This window comes from Scyliorhinus canicula, chromosome 4, assembly GCF_902713615.1.
Source record: "Scyliorhinus canicula chromosome 4, sScyCan1.1, whole genome shotgun sequence".
NCBI lineage: Eukaryota > Metazoa > Chordata > Chondrichthyes > Carcharhiniformes > Scyliorhinidae > Scyliorhinus > Scyliorhinus canicula.
This window is the reverse complement of record NC_052149.1, coordinates 84,972,124-84,996,325: the sequence shown is the minus strand read 5'-3', so window position 1 is coordinate 84,996,325 and position 24,202 is coordinate 84,972,124. Positions and strand designations below refer to the sequence as shown.

Here is a 24,202-nt window from a genome sequence, read left to right as displayed (position 1 = left end):
ATGAAGAGGAAGCTTTGCTCGAGGTTGATTAGGGGATGTAAGTTGTAAACATTCTGGTTCAGCCCAAGATGGAAGGGAAGGCAGGGAGCGGGATGGAATCATTGTCAAGGATGCAGAAGATGGTGGTGGGGTTTGATGCCTTTGGCATTCCCATTGTCTAACCAAGGAAGCTTATGCAAGATTGGAGTTAGGAAAAGCAGGCTGGCAGGGTCAAGAGAAATTGGGAGAGCTGGATGTCATCACCTGACCTTAAATCCAAAGATTATGTCACCAGGACTAAGCATGTAAATGCAAATTATAAGGGCAACTAAAGATAGATCCTTGGGAGATTCTAAAAGGAACAATGCAGAGGTGGGACATACAGACATTGGTAGAGATGCTCAGCACAACTGTAAAAGCAAGAGTGAAAGCAAGTGAGCAGAGATACTGGGAAAGAGAGCGTTGGATGACTGTATGGGAAGCCTGTAGCTTACAACTGTATCTTTAGTTAGGGCATTCTGTAAAAACCTGTGTATAAATGATATTGCGATTGAAGATTAAAATAAAACAAGAATTAAGATCTAGCTTATAAACTGAGTATGTCATGTTCATATCAAGTTAAATCAAGGTATTCACTAGGGGATTGCTATCTAAAAATAATGAATTTGGAAGGTTGCAGGGTTAAGGCAGGGAAGTGGGATGAGGTAGAATTCTCTTTCAGAGAGTCAACGCAGGCACGATGGGCCAAATGGTCTCCTTTGCCCTATAAAGATTCTGTGATTAAATCTTCATTTAGAAATATTAAAATGTAATAACTCAGAACTTATTTCATTTTCTGCAACAATCTGGTGGGGTGTGTTTTTCCCTGAATTTCTCCCTGAAACTGTATATAAATAAACAATGCATTATATCGTTATTAAGGTGAAAATAAGAATTGCATCCCTTACCAATAACAATTCCACCCAACGCCCCAGCTTTCTGTGCATTCCGTGCCTTCTCAGCAAACATGCAATGGCCTCGTTGCATCAGAGCAATTTTTCCCTTTATCAATTCAGGATTTGTTATCTCTAAACAGCCATTATAGGGTTCACATTTTGCAACAAAACCCCGTACCTATAATGAATTTAGAAATCCAAACAAGAAAGGCACAATCAATTTTCTCCACAGTAAACGTTTTCTTTATAGGTAGTCTATATTGTCATATTAAAGTACAATTAAAGGAAAGACTGTTTTGAAGAGGTTGAGCAATAATCTGGCGGCAGATTTCTAACTCTAATAAGGTGTAAATCTGATTCTTAAAAGGTCCAATTGACAACAGTTTTCAGTTCTCAACTCGAGAGATCTGTGACAGGAAGGAGAGAGGACAAACTTAAGAATCCTGTTAGACAGTCTCCTGCAACCAGATGTCCCATTTATCGATCTTTAAGTAATGATTAACGATGGGTGTGCAATATCCATCAGACCGTAACAACTGAGATAGGTTTACTGACAGTGGATCAAGAGCTGGAGATACAACTGAAGTGGACACTGGGATGTACAATTCCCACCTGAGCTCTCCTGATCCACTGTGTGATGAATGTAGGAATTTCAGATTTATTGTATTATATGTATTTGGCGCAGTAATGGTTAAACACTTGGGTTAGTGTGTGAATGACTGCTGCAGTATTTTTTTTAAATCCTGATTTGCAAGACAGGTTAGAGGTGCAATTAAGGCACCGTAAAAGCTTGGGCTAACAGATTTTTGCTTGGATTAAGGGGGTTCCCTAGGGAGTAAATAGTTGGAGGCATTGGGCAGGATTTTCCGGTCTCACGGTGACGCCAACATCAGGGGCGGCGCCGCTTTTGCGATGCGCCGTCCCTTCCAAAATGGCGTACTCTAGGAATTAGCTGCACGCCGGATGGACAGCCTCAGGGCGTTACCTGAGGCCCTCCCCCCGATACTCCTCCCCCGATGATGTGGGGTCTCATGCTATTTTTGGTCAGGAACTCGGCGTGGCAGCGTCCAGCGCCGTCACGGTCGGGGGAGAGCCGATCCGTGGGCAGGAGGGGCTTTAGAGGGACTGAGGGCACTGGTGGGGAGTGGTCCGGGGCTGACGAACCTGGCCAGTGGGAGGAATTATTTGGCGGGCCGGGTCCTTGCACGGCGCAGCCACTGCAGGCCGCCGCCATGCGCATCCGCGGCCACGGACCTGGCAATTCTCCGGCCGGCGGCACGGTAGCACAGTGGAGGGCGGCACAGTAGCGCAGTGGTTACAGTTGCTTCACAGCTCCATCATTCCAGGTTCGATTCCCGGTTTGGGTCACTGTCTGTGCGGAGTCTGCACGTTCTCCCTATGTCTGTGTGGGTTTCCTCCGGGTGCTCCGGTTTCCTCCCACAGTCCAAAGATGTGTAGGTTAGGCGGATTGGCTATGCTAAATTGCCCTTAAGTGTCCAAAAATGGTTAGGTGAGGTTACTGGGCTACGGGGATAGGGTGGAGGTGTGGGCTTAGGAAGGGTGGTCTTTGCAAGTGCTGGTGCAGACTCGATGGGCCGAACGTCCTCCTTCTGCACTGTAAATTCTACGATAACTATGTATCGGCAGCTAGAGCCGGGTGCCCTACGCTGCGTGCCTGCTAGCCCCCCACCAGACGGGCGATCGGTTGCCGTTTTGCACCATTGTTTCGGTTGTAAAAGGCCACCGTCCCCATGCCGGTCAGCACTCAGTCCCTGAATCGGAGAATCCAGCCCATTGTGTTTCAGCTTGGTAAGATGATGTAACTAATGGGAGGAGTCACAGACTGAAGCAGTCACGTGTTAAGGCTCAGAATTTTAGATTGGGATGTGCACAGAAGTCAGGCATCTGTTCTTAATACAGTTAAGTTAAAGATGTTTCTGTTAACAGACTAGCAGTTTCTTTCCAAGCAGTTCAGTTAATTGGGAGCTGGAAATCACGTGAAGAAGGCAGTTTCTGAAGGCTTCAGCTCGAGATCCTGCATTGTTCTGACAGGGTCAGGTTTCTTTCTTTATAGATCTGTCTTTTTCAAAGTGGAGTTTCAAGACATCTCTGTACAACAAGTATTCCTGAGTGTTAACTGTATTAAAAAGTGGATTGGGATTGGAGTTGGTTCTGTTGTTTGAGTGGAAGTAAAGAGTGAAGTTAAGGGTTACTGTGTCACTGCATTGATTAGCATTAAGGGGTAATTGTAAACTATTTTCTTGTGTAAGGTTAAAGATATTTTAATACTTTGTTGATAATAAAGTTTGTTTTAATGTACCATATCCCTATTTTGTGTGAAATTATTCTTGGGAGCGAGGTATCCTTTCTTCACGGTCTTACAAAATCAGAATTAAATATTGGGGTTATGTCCAGTATCCCAGCCGATTGGAGCCTGGTCTGGGATCGTAATAACTGCTGTAACTTCGTCAAAAATCTCATGTTGTTTTGCATCACAGTGGTGATTGGGAAATCCTTGGCAGAGTTTACCTTGCTTATACAAGTGTTAACACATTTAAACCTAAAGGTAAAAAACCTATGAACATTCTGTTTACTTAAAGTGCCACTTACAATTCTTCTTTTTGTACAGATTTAATCTTATACACCAACAGCAACCTCCCACTGCGGGTGGCGTAATTAAAGACCCCTCCCACCCAGGTTATTCTCTCTTCCACTGGGCAGAAGATACAAAAGTCTGAGAGTATGCATGAACAGATTCAAAAACAGCTTCTTTCCCACTGTTACCAAACTCCTGAATGACCTTCTTATGGACTGAATTGATCTCTCTACCCATCTTCTTCACTGTTGTAGCACTATACTCTGTATGCTTCACCCAATGTCTATGTCCATGTATTTACACTGTGTATTTATTGTAGGTCCTATGTTTTTCAATCTGCCTGGACAGTATGCAGATCAATACTTTTCACTGTACCTTGGTACATGTGACAATAAATTTAAATCAGTTAGCCAATAGTATAGTTAAGTATTTAACCATGAGTTATTTGCGACAATACTGCTTAAAAAGCTGTATTTTGTTGGTTCTGTACTAATCCAATGACAGTATGGTACCACTTTGAACTTAAGTTTTTGTAATACAAGCCCAATGGTTACTGCGGAATTTTATGCTGGTGCGACTTTACAAGTTCTGAAGTCTTTTGAACGGCTCGCTATCTATTACAGTCCCACCCCCACCACAATGAGGCCCTAAAATTCCACCCTTAGTTTCACATGAATATCGCACTATTAGAGATCAGTTAGAATCCAAATAAACATTCTCTTTCCAGCTACCTTCAAACCCATGTGACCATGGGGATTTGGAAAGAGTTTGTTTTCTATTATTGCTTAGTGGTGGATAAATCCTAAACCAAAACATTGTGATTTATTGAAAGCAACAACCTGAAGTATATGAAAATTAATGGAAACGTGGACTTAAGACTTCCACAAGGCCTCTAAAATTCCAAGGAATGCACCTATTCAGTCCCTAAAGGCAAAATGCTGGGATACAGTACCATTTAAATGTAGAGTAAAGCACATTATGCTCCGTCCCAGTGATACACTTCAGCTTCAATTCCAGGAGAGAATCTTTAACTACAACATTTCTCCAAAACCAGTTGATGGAATTTATAATTAAGATAACTAATTTAGTTTCAAATATGGGTCACTTTGTGCCAGAGGTCAGTGTGCATTAAAACGTTGTTTAAGATTGCACAGGTAAGCCCCTTACAGCTAACCGATAAATTCAGCTGGATTTGAACCAGCGTAATAAAGGTGAAATTATGCACCACCTTTGCAACGTTCTACAAACCAAATGACAGTTGGTACAATTCTGCCTGAATTGTGGCATGCTTCTATCAAAAATATTATTGAGTACCAATATTTTGGCAAAATTCAAATGCAGCAAAACCTCTGGTATATATACTAGATTGGTGGAAACAAATGCATTTAGTCAGTTTTGTACAAATCCAGGACTGGCTGTACTGGTCATGACAATAGTAGAAAGAAAAATCATTTGTCTTTCAGTATAGAAGATTTAGGAATGTCCTTGGCAACGAGAAGGTTTTTATATCAAGAGTTCATGGAAGAAGTCTAAAGGACAATTATAAGTTACAAACGATGATTACTAAGTTACACTATTGTGAGAGTCCGCATTTAACGTACCGTGTGTACGAACAGAAAAATAAGTATATCTGCAAATATTACCATAGAATGATTCATGATTGGCAGTATAACAAAAAGACCACATTAGCAAATAAAAATAGTATCCAAAAACAACTGCAAGTTTTCAGAGAAAAACTGGTAGCATTTAAAACTGGGGTGGCTATGTTGGGGGGCAAGGGGAGTGGGGCGAGGTGGGTACCTTTATAATAGAAGTAGTGCACTGGAATGTTACCACCATCAGGAGAAGTTTAGCTCAAGTAAATTGTGATGGAACAATAGTGTTTGAAGAGGGTGCTACTGGAGTCATTTACAGGGGCAGTATTTCTGTCCCAACAAGATGTCCATTTGCTTGTACAAACATTTACTGTCTGTACATAAAAGAGTTACAATTGGAATAACAGATATCCAAAGTGTGCAATTTAAGTAGAGGGTTTTAAAGTCAAAACTATGGCAGAAGGCTGAAGAACTTTATTTTTCACCCTCCTCTTTTAGCATTCTGTACATAAAGCTAAGTGCTAAAGTGGAAAATAAAGCTTCGGAGCCATGCTGCTCTTTACAACTTCATACATTGTGGGCGCATCATGATTCCCTACAGTCACAATTCTAGTTGCAGTCATAACTCCAGGGCAATTTCTGAGTGCAGATCACAAGATTCCCCAGCAAGAGGGAGGGAAATATTGGACAACACATAATATGTATTCTCTACAGCAGTACTGAGAGAGACCTGCGAGAACATCAACAGATGCACCGTGTTCGACATGGATTAGCTGGTGGAAAGAAAATACAAACTGATGTTCCTCAAAACTAGCTAACATGCTTGTGTCACAGAATGCTAGTGAATAGGCCCATGGCCACATTCCACAATGATAAATACTGCATTTTATATCTTCCGTGATTTCTTCAGATCTACGTGTAAAATAAGCCAACAAAATATGTGCTAATACACATGGGTTGCTTTTAAAAAACAATTCAGACTTTTGCCAGTGATGGAGAAATAAATACTTCTTCAATTTCTCAACACCGCACATCAACTTCAAGAATGGACACTAAAGCTTCATTGTCACTGGCCCAGCCATGTGTCTTAACACTCTCAACACCTCAGAAAAGCAACTTGGAGAGTCCAACAGTCTGAATTATTTTTACTTCACTTGTGTTAGGACTGCAGAACAGCCCATAATAAAGTATAATTAAATTTTTTTACCTAATATTTAAAAGCGAACTAGCTATTAAAAAAAACTATCTTTGCCACAACACATTGAAATGGAATGTCACATGCATATTTTAAGATGGTTGTTAAACAAATTTAAAGATATTAAATATGGAAAAGATAAAATATTTAATACATTGATTTCAGACAAATCAAATTATTCTAACACATTTTAACTGTATGATAATCTAAGTGAATTTTTTATAAATGGGTAAATAATATATTAATATTTAAATATTGGTCAATTTTAGAAGATCCATACCCCACTGGTAATTTTAGAAAGCTCCGTTCCAAACTGTGCTGGTCCAGCAGTAAGTACCATCCGACCAAGGAATGGGTGGGAAATAATTTGGACCGCTCGGGGTGGCAGCTGTTCCTTCTGCTGCTGACTGGACAATTCAATCATCTCCTGCATAAAGCGCAGGCCATCTTCAGCATCATGTGCACTGGCTGCCTGGGGGAGGAAAAAAGCAATATACAGTTCGTTCATTACAGGATTCATTCTTCCCTTGACAGAAAACATAGTACTGTAGCAACTTGACATTCTCGCTTTCACTTTCATCGCTTGAAGGTGCAGTGTCCAATTGCTAGCTTAAAAACAAAATTGTTTTCCTCTATATCTGGTTGCAAATAGGTTTGCACATATTTCCTCTTTTTCATTCTGATTCCCTGAGTTGGCCCCCTTATTGTAAGAGAATACTCCTGAAGCACCGGCAGAGATGAGCCTGTGAATTTGTTCTACGTACTTCATATTTCCTTTGCAGAATGCACAGCACAAGAGATCCTAATTTTCTATTATTAAAACCTATCCAATACAGCTTTGCACATATTTTACAATTAGTAATGAAAACAAATTTGTTGATCAGTTTTAATTTCCACTTCATTCTTTAAATCACATGAAGCAATATTTACCCAAATATAATTCAATTGTCATTATTTATAATTCTTCCCACAGAGTTTTATGTATTCTCTTTTTCCGATTTCCATTTTACAAATTATTTTCCAGCTATTTTGATTCATTCTAACATTTCCCTTTGGATTAATATTTTAGTTGACCTCTTTATGGGTACATCATACTGCAAGAACTTCACCTGGTTTGCATGTTGAACCAACTGGACTCTGCCATCCTTCAGGTGAATTAAACTGACTCCCATTTTCTTCAGTAACTCTAGGTGTTCAGGATTGTTGGCCATAAAATCCCTGGCCCTCAAATGTGACCTGGTCCCAGGTTCATCACCACCTCCCTCCCTGCAACAAACAAAACACAAACACACAATGAATTTAATTCTCATCAGCTAAATAATGTAAAAATAATAAAGTAATGAACCATTCTGTACAGTATGCCCCTTTAGAAAACTACCTCAGCAAAGGCAATGAACTAACTCTTATATAGGAATACTCATTAGCTTTGACTTGAATTAGATTTGTACAAATATTAACAAATTAATCCCAAGTCTGATTTTAAAGAAAATTTAAAAAATGTATTTATCAACTCATCAATAAAATCATAATCATTTGCTGAATAAAAAATTATTAAAAATAAGTTCACTCTATACTGAAACACAGGTCCCTAGTGTAACTTACTATACTAAGCCATTTTGTTTCCATTATTATTGAAAATGCTTTTGTTCTAATAGTCTGCTCAAAATAAATAATTTGGCAAGCAGTACATTTGCAAAAACAAGATATAACACATTAAATGATTGCTAATGTAGAAATGTCCTTAGTCTTTACAATAGGCTACTTGTAAACACGTACAATTCAGTATAATAGTAATGATACACATTGGTGAAGTGCTTAATGTTCATTTAAGTTAGAGTAATGTTTTTATTCAAAAATAGAGCCAATTGGAAAAGATCAAACTTTAATCAAATTTTGCACAAACAATCTGAGAGTTTAGTAACAGAAGTAATTCTTACTGTCGGATGTTGGCCTTTGGGCAAGTTTTGGCCACCACGTTTTTAAATGGTTCACGAATGCTGTTAGCGTAGGAGGGATCATTTGGAAATAGAACCTGTGTATTAGGGCAAGACCAGTCAAAGTTGCTGTCATCCAAATCTATGTAACCTGCCGTCTAGGAGGAAACAGAAAAGAATTAATGAACGGTGGAGTTTGGGACTTGTTTGTTCAGTAGTCTGCCTTTGGCTGTATGAAGCTGGAGGAAAGGGACCCATTATTGTTCCTGCTTTCCTAGCTTCAGGCATGACACATGCTTCACTTTCTCAGTTTGGTGAATGCCCATATTTGAAACGGTGCGAGTGTGTGTGCACGTGAGTGTGTGTTATGGGTCTTTCTCCCCAGAAGGCTGAGGTGAAACAGTTTGCTGTAAGGGAAATAGAGAAACTTAATGGCTTTGATTGCTCCAAGATCTCCATTTGGAAGAGCATGGCCAAGGTGTGCACTGGACAAAGCCTATTTTTACCAGTATCTAAATAGTCACAGAAAGAGAAGTTTTCCAAAGTCCGAATTGGATAACGTTTAATGAAAGCTGTGACATTCAACTTCTGTGCTACACTCCATTTCCTAAGAATGGGTTGTCCATGTTATAACCCAAGGTTTAATGCAAGTTAATGAATCTGATGGCATGAAGGACACTTCTGGGTGCAGACTAGAACTCATCAGTGGAGATCCAGAAGGATCTCGAATGGAGATCTTGAATGCATGGCATCTCTGAAGTAAACAAGCTTCTCGGCAAAAAGATTTTCTTTTTGCCGAGAAGCTTGTTTACTTCAGAGATGCCATGCATTCAAGAGACTTGTAATGAGAATCTGTGGAAGGAAGCAGCCACTCTACAGCAGAGATAGTGATAACAGGCTGAGGAAACCTGCCGTACATACTCGGTCAGTCATACATACTTGTGATTCAAAATCATCTGGATTTTTCTGTTAAGTTTTGTAGAAGGACAGCACGCCACAGCACTTGGATCTCCTGTAGTTGCATTGTCCAATGGCAATGTTTGATGTGTAGTATCCCCAGCCTGGTTTAATGATTCCAAACCTGTTGCAGGAGTGCCCTTTGCTCTGGTCTGCTCAGTGCTATTTCAAAATCAGTGCACCAGAGTTCTTCCAAAATCACACATCTGGCTTCCTTTCTGTATATAAATGCTTACTGCACATATGCAGCCAGTGAAAAGGCAGTCCATGTTTTTGTGCATCTGGCGAGTCCTTCCCCATTGTCTTGAAAGAATAATATCGACAAACAAATGCTATATAAACCCAATGGTAGGGTGAGCGCTGAATTTGTTCACCGCCTGACAAAATGTAATTGCAGCAGGGTCTGTTTCATTTTGCTGCCTGTAATAACTTTGACAAGACGCAGGGATTGCAACTTTTGCTCCAAAAGGATTGCAAGAGCTCTGGATCTTGTTACTGGTGGTAGCTTTTAAAGTGGCATTAATTTGTAGAATCTTGTAGAATCAAATCCAACAGCAATGGTTTGATCTTTGCAATGTAGGTATCCCTCCTTGTGTATTTCTACTACCACTAACACATTAAAAATATACACAAGTTCCTATCCTAACACATTAAGCAGCAGTTGCACAATTTGGTGACATGGAATAATGTAAATATACATTAACTGATGTCATGTAACTTCTTTCCACTAAAACAGCAAGTTTTGAATTGTCTAGCTGATCATAGCCATTAGTTAAAGGATTTTTTTCAATGTACAGAATTTACTGGACATGCAGGTCAGAGAGCATTCAAACAAGATACATTAAGATTTTTTGGACAGGATTCTCTTCCTTATAAATCCTGGGGCAGTCTTAGCAGAAAATTGCAGCAAGTTTCGTCTTGGATGCCACCAGGGGACTTTTAACTCCAAACTACATATGGAAAGCTCGTGTTTGAAACAAACCTGTTGTACTTTAACCTGGCATAGAAGACAGAGGGTTGTGTTGGATGGAAAATTTTCAGACTGGAGACCAGTTACCAGCGGCGTACCACAGGGATCAGTGCTGGGTCCTCTGCTATTTGTGATTTTTATCAATGACTTGGAGGAGGGGGCTGAAGGGTGGGTCAGTAAATTTGCTGATGACACCAAGATTGGTGGAGTAGTGGATGAGGTGGAGGGCTGTTGTAGGCTGCAAAGAGACATTGATAGGATTCAGAGCTGGGCCAAAAAAATGACAGATGGAGTTTAACCCTGATAAGTGCGAGGTAATTCATTTTGGTAGAAAAAATTTGAATGCGGATTACAGGGTCAATGGCAGGGTTCTGAGGAATGTGGAGGAACAGAGAGATCTTGGGGTTCATGTCCACAGATCTCTGAAGGTTGCCACTCAAGTGGATAGAGCCGTGAAGACAGCTTATAGTGTGTTAGCGTTTATTAACAGGGGGCTTGAGTTTAAGAGCCACGGGGTTATGCTGCAACTATACATGACCCTGCTGAGACCACATTTGGAGTATTGTGTGTAGTTCTGGTCACCTCATTATAGGAAGGATGTGGAAGCATTGGAAAGGGTGCAAAGGGGATTTACCAGGATGCTGCCTGGTTTGCAGGATAGGTCTTATGAGGAAAGGTTGAGGGAGCTAGGGCTTTACTCTTTGGAGCGGAGGAGGATGAGAGGTGACTTAATAGAGGTTTATAAGATGATGAGGGGAATAGACAGAGTGGACGTTCAGAGACTATTTCCTCAGGTGGATGTAGCTGTTACAAGGAGGCATAACTATAAGATTCAGAGTGGGAGATATAGGAGGGATGTCCGAGGCAGGTTCTTTACTCAGAGAGTGGTTAGGGTGTGGAATGGACTGCCTGCTTTGATAGTGGAGTCGGACACTTTAGGAACTTTCAAGCGGTTATTGGATAGGCACATGGAGCACACCAGAATGACAGGGAGTGGGATAGCTTGATCTTGGTTTCGGACAATGCTCTGCACAGCATCGAGGGCTGAAGGGCCTGTTCTATGTTCTAAACCCAGTCGAGGTCTGTCAGATCCAGGAGGGAAGTGATTTCCTACTTAGTTGCTGGATCCAGCGTTCCAGTAGGGACAGCAAACCCTCTCAGTCCTGCCTCCACTCTTCCAATCTCCTCGACCTTCCTCCAAGGTCTCAGATGCTCCTCGACCATCTCCTGCCACGAGGCCTCAGACACTTTCAATCCACTGGAGCCTCCAATTTCCCAACTCCTTCCTCCAAGCCCTCTCGCTGCTCCCTGCAGACATCTCTTGTCGTGCAGCCTCTTCTAGACTGTTTCTCATCCGACAAGAAGCCAAGCCTGTCGGTGAAACTGTTTTTGGGGTTGGGAACCTGTCAATGGCATCATATGCAGCTGTGGTGGGTTGTACAGTGCAGGAATCCAAAATTTGCCGATCTCTCCCACACTCTACAGCTCCCCAAAATATCAAATCAAAAGTATTGTGGCCTTGCTTTTTATAACCACATGCAGCCCAAGAGGTAAAAATATCATCCACCAAGCAGGAGAGAAAATTGTAACTGTACATTTCAATGATAATCAGAGTAAAATTAAGCTGTGCTGAAAAAGAAAAACAATTTGAAAAGTGTATTTTAACCACTAAATGAATTTTCTCAGATGGAGTATACTGTATCCAGGTTACAAAAGAGGTCCAGTAAATCTTTCCATATTATCACACCCACCATTATCTTTAAAACACAGGCACCTCTGAACTTCTCCTCAGCACTCGTGTTTTCACCTACCTGATTATTGCTATTCTTGGTAAAGTTTGTAGAGAGCCAAAGTGGTAATAGATGGGCTTCAGTGGTGAAGATATAATCCTCAACATCAAAGAGGATATCATCTTTCTCCGCAAAGAGCAGGTACAGATATTTAAACATTTCAGCCAGGAAAAAGGAATCCATTCTGTGTAAAACGGAAGAGGAACCATTAGAAATTAATTCTAAATCGATTACTCGAGTGATGAACAAAGAACAAAGAAAAGTACAGCACAGGAACAGGCCCTTTGGCCCTCCAAGTCTGCGCCGACCATGCTGCCCATCTAAACTAAAATCTTCTACACTTCCGGGGACCGTATCCTTCTATTCCCATCCTATTCATGTATTAATCAAGATGCCCCTTTAACATCACTATCGTCCCTGCTTCCACCACCTCCTCCGGCAGTGAGTTCCAGACACCCACTACCCTCTGTGTAAAAAACGTGCCTTGTACATCTCCTCTAAACCTTGCCCCTCGCACCTTAAACCTATGCCCCCTAGTAAAGTGATGGATTTTTCTATGTTGTTGTTTTGGTAGCTGTCACTCTTGGTCATTGGGCAAAAACAGTTTAGCAGCCACACGGCACCCTATTGAGTGATGGCATTTGATAAAGTTCTGCACAAGATATTATTCGCAAAAATGAGAGCACAGTGAATTAGAAATAACCTTATGACATGGTGGTTGGTAACTGATTAAAAAGGAGGTCGAGAGCAAGGATAAAAATAACATACTCTGATTGGCAGAATGTGACAAGCACTGTTCTCTAGGAATCTGTACTGGGCCCTCAGCTTTTCACCATATGTATTAAAGACTCAAATGAAAGACTCGAAAGCTGTATATATAAATTTCCAGATGACATTAAGTTAGGAGGCACAGCAAGTTGTGTAAATAGGAAGGAAAAAAATGAATGGACATATACTAAGAAAGTGGGTAAAACTACAGCTGGTGGGAGTTCAATGCAGATAATTGCGTGATCACGCACAAAGGACCCGAGAAAGATAACATTGGAATGTTTTCTTGATGTTGAGAACCAGGAAATGTGGAGGAACAGTGAGATTTAGATGCCCATGTACACAAATCACTAAAAGCTAATGAGCATTAACAAAGGCTTTAATCTCAAAGAGATCGGAATTCAAAAGTGAGAAATAATGCTTCAGCTTAACAGAGCCTTGGTTATGTCCAGTAAGAAGTCTTACAACACCAGGTGAAAGTCCAACATGTTTGTTTCAAACACTAGCTTTCGGAGCACTGCTCCTTCCTCAGGTGAATGCAGAGGTATGTTTCTGGAACACTTATGGGAACAATTTTTAACGTAAAAACATTTGATCAAAATTCTGAATTTTGTGGCTTCCTTGCTTAAATTGAATTTTCCAAGCAACTATCTTATTGGTGGTCAGACTTAGAAATAACGATCACTGCCATTAACCAAAGAACTGCACACTGACAGAGCCCACAACTGAAGTCAGAACAGAGTTGTTGGATGTCCCTTGAGAATCAGAATGGTTGCTGTCCAGACCATAGAATTGCTACAGTATAGATGGAGGCCATTCGGCTCATCGAGTCTGCACTGACCGTCTGAAAGGGCACCTTACCTAGGTCAATTCTCCCACCATAGCCCTATTACCCCACCTAACATGCACATCTCTGAACACTAAGGGGCAATTTAGCATGGCAAATTCATCTCACCTGCACATCATTGGACTGTGGGTGGAAACCGGTGCACCCGGAAGAAATCCAAGCTGGCAAGGGGAGAATGTGCAAACTCCACACAGTCACCCAAGACCGGAATTGAACCGGGGTCCCTGGCACTGTGAGGCAGCAGTGCTAGCCACTGTGCCGACAAAATAGAAACATTCTTCAAAAATATGATCGTAGTGAAAGAAAAACTACTGGAGACTGAAATTATTCTACGGTTTCAACTATCTTCATTCATATATTTTTGTGGATTACACTAGTTTCCCTTTCTCTGGCAAAATAACTGCTTTATGGTCAGAAACATTTAGTAGGTGGTAAAAGATCTGACCTGTCTTCGTGACTTCCTGTACGAACATCTTTCATTGCTGCAAAGCCACATGGTACACGAGCATACTTATTCAGGTTCTCAATGATGCTCTTTCCCACTTCCAAGTAATATTTGTCACCTGTAGCCTGTTTGTAATGATAACAGACACTTAAACTTGAATCAGATCAATATTAAACATTTCATGTCAGCTACTTGCTCATTGACACCATATGTTTCAATAAGTTTGCTGGAAATCTTCCATCTTTTGGATATCAAAAAAATAGAAATGCACTTTAAAAAAAAGATACAAAATTCCATCAAATAATTACTGTACCTTGTATAGGAAGTAGGTACTTTCAGCAAATTCAGGTCTGAGAGGATGCTGAGCCCAGTGAACCCTAAAATCAGTGGTAAAAGCCTAGAAAACAAGATCAAACATTTTCAACTAAGAAATTCTGATTTTACAGAACAATGTGGAGATTCTTTTTTTTAAAAAACAGAATTCAACACTTATGCAATTTTAGACATCAAATAATAGTCGCATCACTTGATACATTAGTTATTTACAGTTTGTTTATTAATTTAGTCTCTTAATTGCAAGGGCTCTTCCTGTTGATTCCCTTTACTATTTCTTTCATTTTTGTTATCATTTTTGATCCAGGGATGGAGACATACCTTTAAGTTAAGCAGGGAAATTGAGGAACTCAAAAGTTGCAAAATAGTACACTGTGCTACAAAGATTTTGATTTTGAACAGAAGAACTCTGACTTTATGGCACCCGAAAGTTGGAGGGATTTGTTTCGATTGGCTGGTGGCCAAAGCATTGGCCAAGGACCATATTCTGCCTGGCAACAGACAGTGATTGGGTGTTTTCAGAGAACACAGAGAAAGCTCCTGGATGTTGAGAAGAGGTTATGCTTTGCTCTCTTTCTCCCAAATGTTTCCTGTCTGCTGCTTATAATAATAACCTTTATTGTCACAAGTAGGCTTACATTAACATTGCAATGAAGTTACTGTGAAAAGCCCCTAGTTGCCACATTCCGGCGCCTGTTCAGGTACACAGAGGGAGAATTCAGAATGTCTAATTCACCTAATAGCACGTCTTTTGGGACTTGTGGGAAGAAACCGGAGCACCCGGACACGGGGAGAACGTGCAGACTCCGCTCAGATAGTGATCCAACTGGGAATCGAACCTGGGACCCTGCCATAATGCTAACCACTATGCTACCATGCTGCCCGTGCTTCTGAGTCGGCAGAGAAGTCTCGAGACCCTGATGAATCTACAGTGAATCATAGATCATAGAAGATGGGGCAGCACGGTAGCATTGTGGATAGCATTATGGCAGGGTCCCAGGTTCGATTCCCAGTTGGATCACTGTCTGTGCGGAGTCTGCACATCCTCCCTGTGTGTGCGTGGGTTTCCTCCGGGTGCTCCGGTTTCCTCCCACAGTCTAAAGATGTGCAGGTTAGGTAGATGGGCCATGATAAATTGCCCTTGGTGTTGGGTGGGGTTACTGGGTTATGGGGATAGGGTGAGGTGTTGACCTTGGGTAGGGCACTCTTTCCAAGAGCCGGTGCAGACTGGATGGGCCGAATGGCCTCCTTCTGCACTGTAAATTCTATGAATACATCATAGAATTTACAGTGCAGAAGGAGGCCATTCGACCCATTGAGTCTGCACTGGCCCCTGGAAAGCCATCACAGACTGAAAGCAAAGACATATCCAGCTGGAGGCCTCGACTGAAGAAAAATCTAACTGGAAGACGTCCATCTGAAACAGAGACTTTTATCCTTTTACTTTTAATATTATTTCTTACACCTCTGTATTTGTCTGTCTTGTGTGTATGTAGCAAGTGGAGCGAGTTAAAATGAGAAATTAGATAGTAGTTAACCAGTTGTATTTGCTGCCTATTTAATCATGGTTATTATTATTAATAAAAGTTAATTGTGTTTAAATCTACAAACCTGGTGACTGTAGTTATTGCGCAGCCAAAGTCCAAAGACTTTGGGTATTATTAAAATGAAGAGTTAAGTGGGGCTGGAACTGACTGCACAGTAGTCCAGGGTCGTAACATAATTTACTTGGCACAGTTAAACTTGAATTTATAAAACTCCTTTGCTGCAACATTAGCCCTTAAGAGGTATTCCTATGAGTTTCCACTCCAACAACTTTCTTCACAAACATGAAAATATTTCTCGTAAATTAAGATGTTTTGTGAAGAACTAAAACTCAGTGCAAGGCAGCAGCGAGAATGAAAAGAGTAAATGTGACCACACACCAGAATCAGGTAGTAATGTAAGGTGACCACAAACTTGGTTTTTAAAAGGCTGCAGTTGTAGGAAGAAGGAAAGACTGAAGGATTAAAATGTTAGTTACGAAAGGAGATTTGGGGATCTAAGGTGAACCGTTGTGTAGTGGTTATGTTACTGGACGAGCAATCAAGAAGCCTGGATGAATATTCCAGAGAAAGCCAGTTCAAATTTTACCACGGTTGTTTGAGAATTTGAATTTAGAAATCAAAAATAAAACGCTGCTATCAGTGCCATGAAGCTGTCAGATTGTTTTAAAAACCCACTGACTCACTAATATTCTTTAAGGAAGACAACTGGACGTCCTTACCGTAGCTATAATGGGGCTCGTGTGCAAAGTATAAATATGGCAGCAGTGCAAGATAATGCACCTGAACAATAAATACTGGCCTTGTCTGCAATACCCATTTCCATAGGATAAATATTTTTAAAATGGAGCTTAGTAGAACAATAGACTAAGTTCAGAAAACCATTAATGGTGTGGCATAAATGAACTACTGAAAGAGAAAAAAAGGTAGTGAAGATAGAGATTAGAGGGAAGGGATGAGGCAGAAATCACTTGGCAATGAAGACTTCATGGTTTCCTTCCCAAGAGAGAAAAATAAAATAAACATCTTTCAGAAGTGTCCCCAGGTACTTCATCTAAAATAAATTACTTTGCAATGTACTCACTGTTATATCGGCAAATGCGGTAGCCATATTTCATACAGTTAAATTGCCTATACTAGCATCTCACTGTTTGTTTCCGATGGCATGGTTCAATGAATTAACATGGGAATGAGAAGTCCCTTGCCCAAATCATAGAATGCTATAGTACAGAAGGAGACCTGGTCATGTATTTGAAAGAGCTACCAGATTTCACCAACACCCTTTAACATCTACATTCAATAAAGTGAAAGAAAGAAAGACCAGCTAAAGATTTAGATACCAAACTGACAAAAGAAACACCCATTGAAGGGAACAAAATATGTCAGTTGAAGCGGGCTGGGACTTATCAAAATGCAGTTGCAGATGTGGCAGATGAGATTTGTAAACCACTAATGCAAAACTGACATCACATAAAAAGTCAAAGAAAGAACAATCAAATATTCCAGACTTTATCTATTAATCAGCAATTCCACTGACATTAAAAGTCTTAAAGAAACAAAACAAAGTCAAAAAATGAAAGTACTGGAAAGTTCTGCTACCTCTGGCAAGAAGTTGTGTTTTTTTGTAACTTGGTACAACATCTCATGTGTCTCTATGGCAGGGCGAATATCTCCCTTCAGCACCTAAACAATAATAAACCGTACAGCATGTTATAAAGACTGAGCTGCACATGCTAGAAACTTATTCATAACTCATAGGCACATATCAAATATCAATGGAAAATGCTAGAAATACAAACCATCAGACACCACCAATAAGAAATCAGTTAATGTTGAGTGTAACCCAAAACACTAGCTTTTCTGTTTGTCTTTACTGAAGTTCTTGAACAGTTTGACATAGGAGTGAGGAGGAATCGGAGGTTTTGGAGGGCTTAAAAGTGGACATATCCCCAGGTCCGGCTCAGTCGAGTCCCAGGCTGCTGTGGGAAGCAAGGGAGGAAATCACAGGGGCTCTGACCAAAATTTGTAATTCCTTTCTGCCCTCAGGGGAGATGCGGGAGGAATGGAGGACAGCTAATGTGGTTCCACGTTTCAAGAAGGGAGAGATAAACCAGGAAATTACAGACCGAGAGTATCAGTCATAGGGAAACTATTGGAGTAAATTCTGAAGGAGAAAATGAATCTCCACTTGGAAAGGCAATATTTGATCAGGGATAGTCAGCATGGCTTTGTCAGAGGGAGGTCATGCCCAACAAATTAGGTTGAATTTTTCAGGGAGATGATCGGATATATAGATGAGGGTGGCGCAGTTGAAGTAGTTCATATGGATTCAGCAAAGCATTTGACAGGTCCCACATGAGAGACTGATAAAGAAGGTAAAAACACCATGGGATCCAGGGTAACTTGGCAAGTTGGATCCAAAACTGGTTTAGTGGCAGGAGAGTGGTGGTAGAAGGCTCTTTGCATGACTGGAGACCAGTGTTCAGTGGCATACCGTATGGATAAGTGCTAGTTCCCTTATCATTCATGATGTAACGATATAGGCGGAGAATGTGAGTGGGATGATAAGTTAGTTTGCAGATGACATGAAGGTTGGCAGGGCGGGTAATAGTGAGGACGAAGGTCTTAGGTTGCAGGAAGATATAAACAGGTTGGTCAGATGGGCAGAACAATAACAGATGGAATTTAGCCCTGTAAACTGCAAGGTGATTCACTTTAGACAGAGTAACAAGACAAGGGCGTACTCAATGCATGGCAGGACACTAGGAAACTCAGAGAAACAGAGGGATCTTGGGGTGCTGGTCCACAGATCCCTGAAGGCGGCAGGACAGGTTAATATAGTTAAGGCGGCATATGGGACACTTGCTGTTATCAGTCATGGCATAGATTATAGGAGGTTATCTTGGAGCTGTAAGTCCCTTGAGCAGCACGGTGGTGCAGTGGTTAGCATTGCTGCCTCACAGCGCCAAGGTCCCAGGTTCGATCGCTGTCTGTGTGGAGTTTGCACATTCTCCCCGTGTTTGAGTGGGTTTCACCCCCACAACCCAAAGATGTGCAGGGTAGGTGGATTGGTCATGCTAAACTGCCCCTTAATTGGAAAAAATGAATTGGGTATTCTAAATTTATTTTTTTAAATGTTGGAGCTGTAAAAAAACTTTGCTTGGGCCACAGCTGGAGTGCTGTGTGGAGTTCTGGTCACCTCACTATAGGAAGGTTGTGATTGCACTGAAGAAGGTGCAGAGGAAATTCTCCAGGATATTGCCTGGAATGGAGCATTTGAGCTATGAAGAGAGGCTGGATTGGCTTGAGTTGTTTTCTTTAGGCAGAGAAGGCTAAGAGGGAACCGGATTGAGGTATACAAGATATTTAAAAAATATAAATTTAGAGTACCCAATTAATTTTTTACAATGAAGGGGCAATTTAGCATGGCCAATCCCACCGAGTCTGCACATGTTTGGGTTGTGGGAGTGAAACCCACACAAACACGGGGAGAATCTGCAAACTCCACACAGTGACCCAGAACCCGGCGCCGTGAGACAGCAGTGCTAACCACTGCACCACCATGCTGCCCAGCTGTATAAGATTTTGAGGGGTATGGTAGGAAGCAGCTGTTCCCCTTAGTTGAAAGGTCAATAACGAAGGACATCATTTTAAGGTGAAGGGCAGAAGGTTGTAGAGGGGATTTGAGGAAAAACCTTTTCACCCAGAGGGTGGCAGGAGTCTGGAACTCACTGCCTGGGAGGTTAGTAGAGGGAGGGAACCTCAGAATGTTTAAAAAGTACAGGATGAGCAACTGAAATGTCATAACATTCAGGCCATGGGCCAAGTGCTGGGAAGTGGGATTACTATAAATTTATTAGTTTTATTGGTGCAGACTTGAATGTACTGTATCAGAAGTACTGCCTCTTCTGTACTGTACCATTCTATGATGCTGTATGAATTGCTGTGTATTCCTAGCATTTTCTGTTTCACATTTCCAGTGTGTTCAGTCTTTCTTTCCATGCATTAAATAAAATTAAATTCGCACTCAGATTATATCAACTTCATTTTATAAATTTCAGCTGATCTAATTGTAAAAAAAATGTTCTATCATCCTTCAGCTAAACAGTGATAAATACAATTGCTTACAAGCAGCTGTTAATAGCTAGCCAGCTGAGATAAGACCATAAGACATAGGAGCAGTATTAGGCCACTCGGCCCATTGAGTCTGCTCCGCCATTCAATCATGGCTGATATTTTTCTCATCCCCATAACTCCTGATCACCTTATTAATCAAGAACCTATCTATCTCTGCCTTAAAGACACTCAGTGATTTGGGCCTCCACAGCCTTCTGTGGCAGAGTTCCACAGATTCGCCACCCTCTGGCTGAAGAAATTCCTCCTCATCTCTGTTGTGAAGGATCGTCCCTTTAGTCTGAGATTGTGTCCTCTGGTTCTAGTTTTTCCTACAAGTGGAAACATCCTCTCCACGTCCACTCTATCCAGGCCTCGCAGTATCCTGTAAGTTTCAATAAGACCCCCCATCATCCTTCTAAAGTCCAACACATACATACCCATAGTCCTCAACCGTTCCTCATATGACAAGCTCTTCATTCCAGGGATCATTCTTGTGAACCTCCTCTGGACCCTTTCCAAGACCAGCACATCCTTCCTTCGATACGGGGCCCAAAACCACTCTCAATATTCCAAATGGGGTCTGACCAAAGCCTCATACAGTCTCAGACGTACATCCCTGATCTTGTATTCTAGTCCTCTCAACATGAATGCTAACATTGCATGTGCCTTCCCAACTGCCAACTGAACCTGCACATTAACCTCAAGAGAATCTTGAACAAGGACTCCCAGATCCCTATGTGCTTCTGTTTTCCTAAGCATTTCCCCATTTAGCTGCAAGTCATGTATCAATAAAGTATGTTTCACCCACTTCATGAAAAACCACAAGACAAAGCTGCGAAGGTTGAAGAAGTGTAATTATTTCCTCTGATTCAAGATATCAATAAGTAAGACACTGTCATCATTCAGCCTCTGACGGTATATGATACATTTAAGATGATACTGCCAAGGAAAGTAATCATATATAAACTACTTACTACACAAAAAAAACTTAAGGGTTGCCAATACAAGTTCTACTCAGATATAAATTAAGCTGGGAGGGCAGTATCTGAATCTCAGAGGTCATATGGTGTCATAAACCAAAATGATGAAACATGTAATAACAGAAAATGCTGGAAGCACTCAGCAGGTTGTAAGCATTGGTGGCTAGAGAAACAGAAGTTCTGACAAAAGATCATCAACCTGAAATGCTATCTCTCTTCTCTCTCTGCAGATACTGCCTGACCTGCTGCGTATTCCCAACATTTTCTGCTTTTATTACAGGCTTCCTGGATCTGCAGTATGATGGTAAAGTTTACGTTGTTTATAGATGTCACTTGGACCAAAGATTATATCGCAACCTACAAATGCCTGTCCAGTTATGTGTCACTTTTGTATTTGATAATATTATAAATGAAGTGCTGTCTTCAATTGCCCAAACACCACATTGAAATGCAATTGATGGCACTTTCAGAACACAAGCGTCAATAATAGGACAAAAATGTTCATAAATCTAACAAGAAACTTACTGAAAATATAATGAGTTTCTCAACATTGCCACAAAGATTAGATTGGCCAGATAAAACATACAGGCAAGTCGACCACAAGAGTTCACCTGAATTCTTGCGTGCGATAGTAGTTGTTTCTCCAACTTTTCTACCACTTTAGACACATGACCTAACCAAAAGCCTGATAAAATCAGTTTATTCTGAGCAACAATGTTTTCCCATAATTTCTCAGGATATCTGTAAACCTCTCTTACTCCAATTCCATGTAACAGCCGCTGGGGCTCATATACTGCATTGGTCAAAGATCACCTAATAGAATTTCACCTACCATTGCTGTTCATCTGATAGATTTTATTTTGAGATTAATTTAATCAGTATTATATGAATCAAGCAAGAAACTATCCCTTATCAATTAATGCCTCGAATTTTGTGTTATCAAAGGTTTGTGCTTGATATTAGCCCTTAATTTAACAGATCAGACCTATCCCAGGGGCTGGTTTAGCTCACAGGGCTAAATCGCCAGCTTTTAAAGCAGACCAAGCAGGCCAGCAGCACGGTTCGATTCCCGTACCAGCCTCCCCGGACAGGCGCCGGAATGTGGTGACTAGGGCCTTTTCACAGTAACTTAATTGAAGCCTACTCGTGACAATAAGCGATTTTCATTTTATTTCATTCCCCAATCAACAAACAATTAGCAAGTTTATTGACAAATTTATTTTGAAAGCCTTTAGCTGCAATATTTGTTTCAGACCTGATCAGGCTTTCTTCTTGGGAAGGTATTTCTCAGTGCTTTGCTTTTTGACTTTTTCCACAGCATTCACAAGATACGAATAGGCACTCTGCTTCCAAGCTCGACAAATGTCAATCTAACATTACTTAATAGTTAACTTTTGCTTTAATATTATTTAAAGCAACTTATCTACCCTCATCAGACCCTATTATGCACAACATCAATTGCAGTGGGCAGACTATTATTTGACAATAGACAATCTTTAATAACAATATCAGTTTTCAAAAAGTATGTTATAAAAAAGATCTTGTGAGTCAGCACCACACCTACTAGTGATTTCATAGAATGATTACAGCCCAGGAGGTGACCATTCAGCCTGTAATGTCGGTGCCAGCACTCCAAGAGCAATGCACCTCCTGCCTTCCCCCCGTAAACTTCTCGTCATCCTTTTCACATAATAATCCAATTCCTTTGAATGTCTCAATTGAACTTGCCTCCACCACACACTCAGACAATGTATTCCGGATCTTAACCACGGGCTTTGTGAAAACGTTTCTCTTTATGTCTCTATTGCTTCTTTGTTTATACACGATTATGATCCTCATTAAGGAGCACTAGGCATGAAGCTAATTTTCCCTTTGCAAAAAATGTCAGCATTTAAAACTAATTAATAACTTTAATTATGTAATCAGCAGTTTGCATAAGACTCAAAACCTCTTCACCAAAGGAAGGAATATAGTTCACCTGCAGGCCTGGGAAAAATGCTAGCAAGGCATCCATCCACGTTCGTGCATTCAGCATTGGCTTGTGTATATGAACATCCAGCAAGAGAGGGGGCTGACTTATATACTTCATGATGGCAGCATAGTGCTAAAAGGGAAAATAAAAGATTACTGCAATTCTCCCTCTAGTATATATCTAGAATTAGACTATTCAGCTGGAATATTTTACCTGTGCATCCCTTTTCTATTTCAGCAAACTAAAGCAGGCATTTAAGAACTATTTTAAATATGCATAACAGTCCTTTAGGCTTCAGTGTTACAGAAGACACCAGAATATTGCTTTTTGTTTCTAAAATATTGAACAAACACGTTGCAGCATAAAATTAACAAACGTCTCTTCAGGATTATATATAAACAGTTAAGTCATCCCAACAAATATCAACAAATTCAGTATTAAAGGCCTAATTTTCAAGAGATGCCCTAATTAAGGACAAATGCTAAAAAATTAATTTATTGCACAGGTAGAACAATGGTTTTAAACTAATGAAAATACGAAATGTACCAATGCTAATACACATTTATCAATAAATGAACTTTTAGTTTTGACCAGGTTTTACACAGATTTAACACTCAAGTATTCTATCTGTAGGAATTGGTTATGCTGTCTCAATGCCCCAGAAAGTCAGGGAGAAGGTGCGTGGTTGAGAGGTGGGAGAGGGGAGAAGAGAGAGAAAAAGTGAGAGTAAGAGTGAGAGTGTGTGTGTGGTCGAGAGAGATGTCAGGGTCAGTACTATAGTTAATCAGGAGTTAGAAGTAAGTGATCTTGGAGGTCAGGTCAGCCGGATCGCCATTCAAGAGAAGTTATCCCAGGAAGCAGGACACGGGAAGGGGACAGGGAGAAGGTCTCAAACCAAGAAAAAGGTCCAAAACCAGGGAGTGGGATAGAAAGAGGTCCCAGAAGAAAGTCCCAGGCAGGGACAAAAACAGGAATCAGAGAAAGATCCCACCGAGTCAAGATAAGGACAGGAACAGAGCAGAAGGCTCTGAGTTAAAGAGAAAGCTGTAAGGAGCAGACCTAAAGAGAAACAGGCTTGAGAGAAGCCCAGAAAATTCGAGAGGGTAGCCAAAGGTTGGTGCCGCTTTTGGAGCAATGATGTTCTGCTTGGCACAATCAAATTTCAGAAAATATGCTTGGAAGGTGAAGTGTGAGTTACTCGGAGATTCAGGGGAAAGGAAACTCAGAAGACGGGACTGAAACCCTG

At 40.9% G+C, this 24,202-nt stretch overlaps 1 protein-coding gene across 3 annotated transcripts in view; it reads right to left on the bottom strand.

Annotated features, from left to right (window-relative positions):
* Positions 1-24,202, bottom strand: part of edem3 (ER degradation enhancer, mannosidase alpha-like 3) — an 85,561-nt gene that overhangs the window by 10,366 nt on the left and 50,993 nt on the right. For all 3 annotated transcript variants that reach the window (XM_038794651.1, XM_038794652.1, XM_038794653.1), the window contains exons 10-18: positions 22,963-23,088; positions 17,488-17,571; positions 14,325-14,408; positions 14,012-14,136; positions 11,973-12,135; positions 8,238-8,392; positions 7,410-7,566; positions 6,581-6,772; positions 927-1,092 (exon numbers count right to left, since the gene is read on the bottom strand). In XM_038794651.1, coding sequence (XP_038650579.1) covers positions 927-1,092; positions 6,581-6,772; positions 7,410-7,566; positions 8,238-8,392; positions 11,973-12,135; positions 14,012-14,136; positions 14,325-14,408; positions 17,488-17,571; positions 22,963-23,088 — 1,252 coding nt within the window. The remainder of the gene's footprint in view (positions 1-926; positions 1,093-6,580; positions 6,773-7,409; positions 7,567-8,237; positions 8,393-11,972; positions 12,136-14,011; positions 14,137-14,324; positions 14,409-17,487; positions 17,572-22,962; positions 23,089-24,202) is intronic.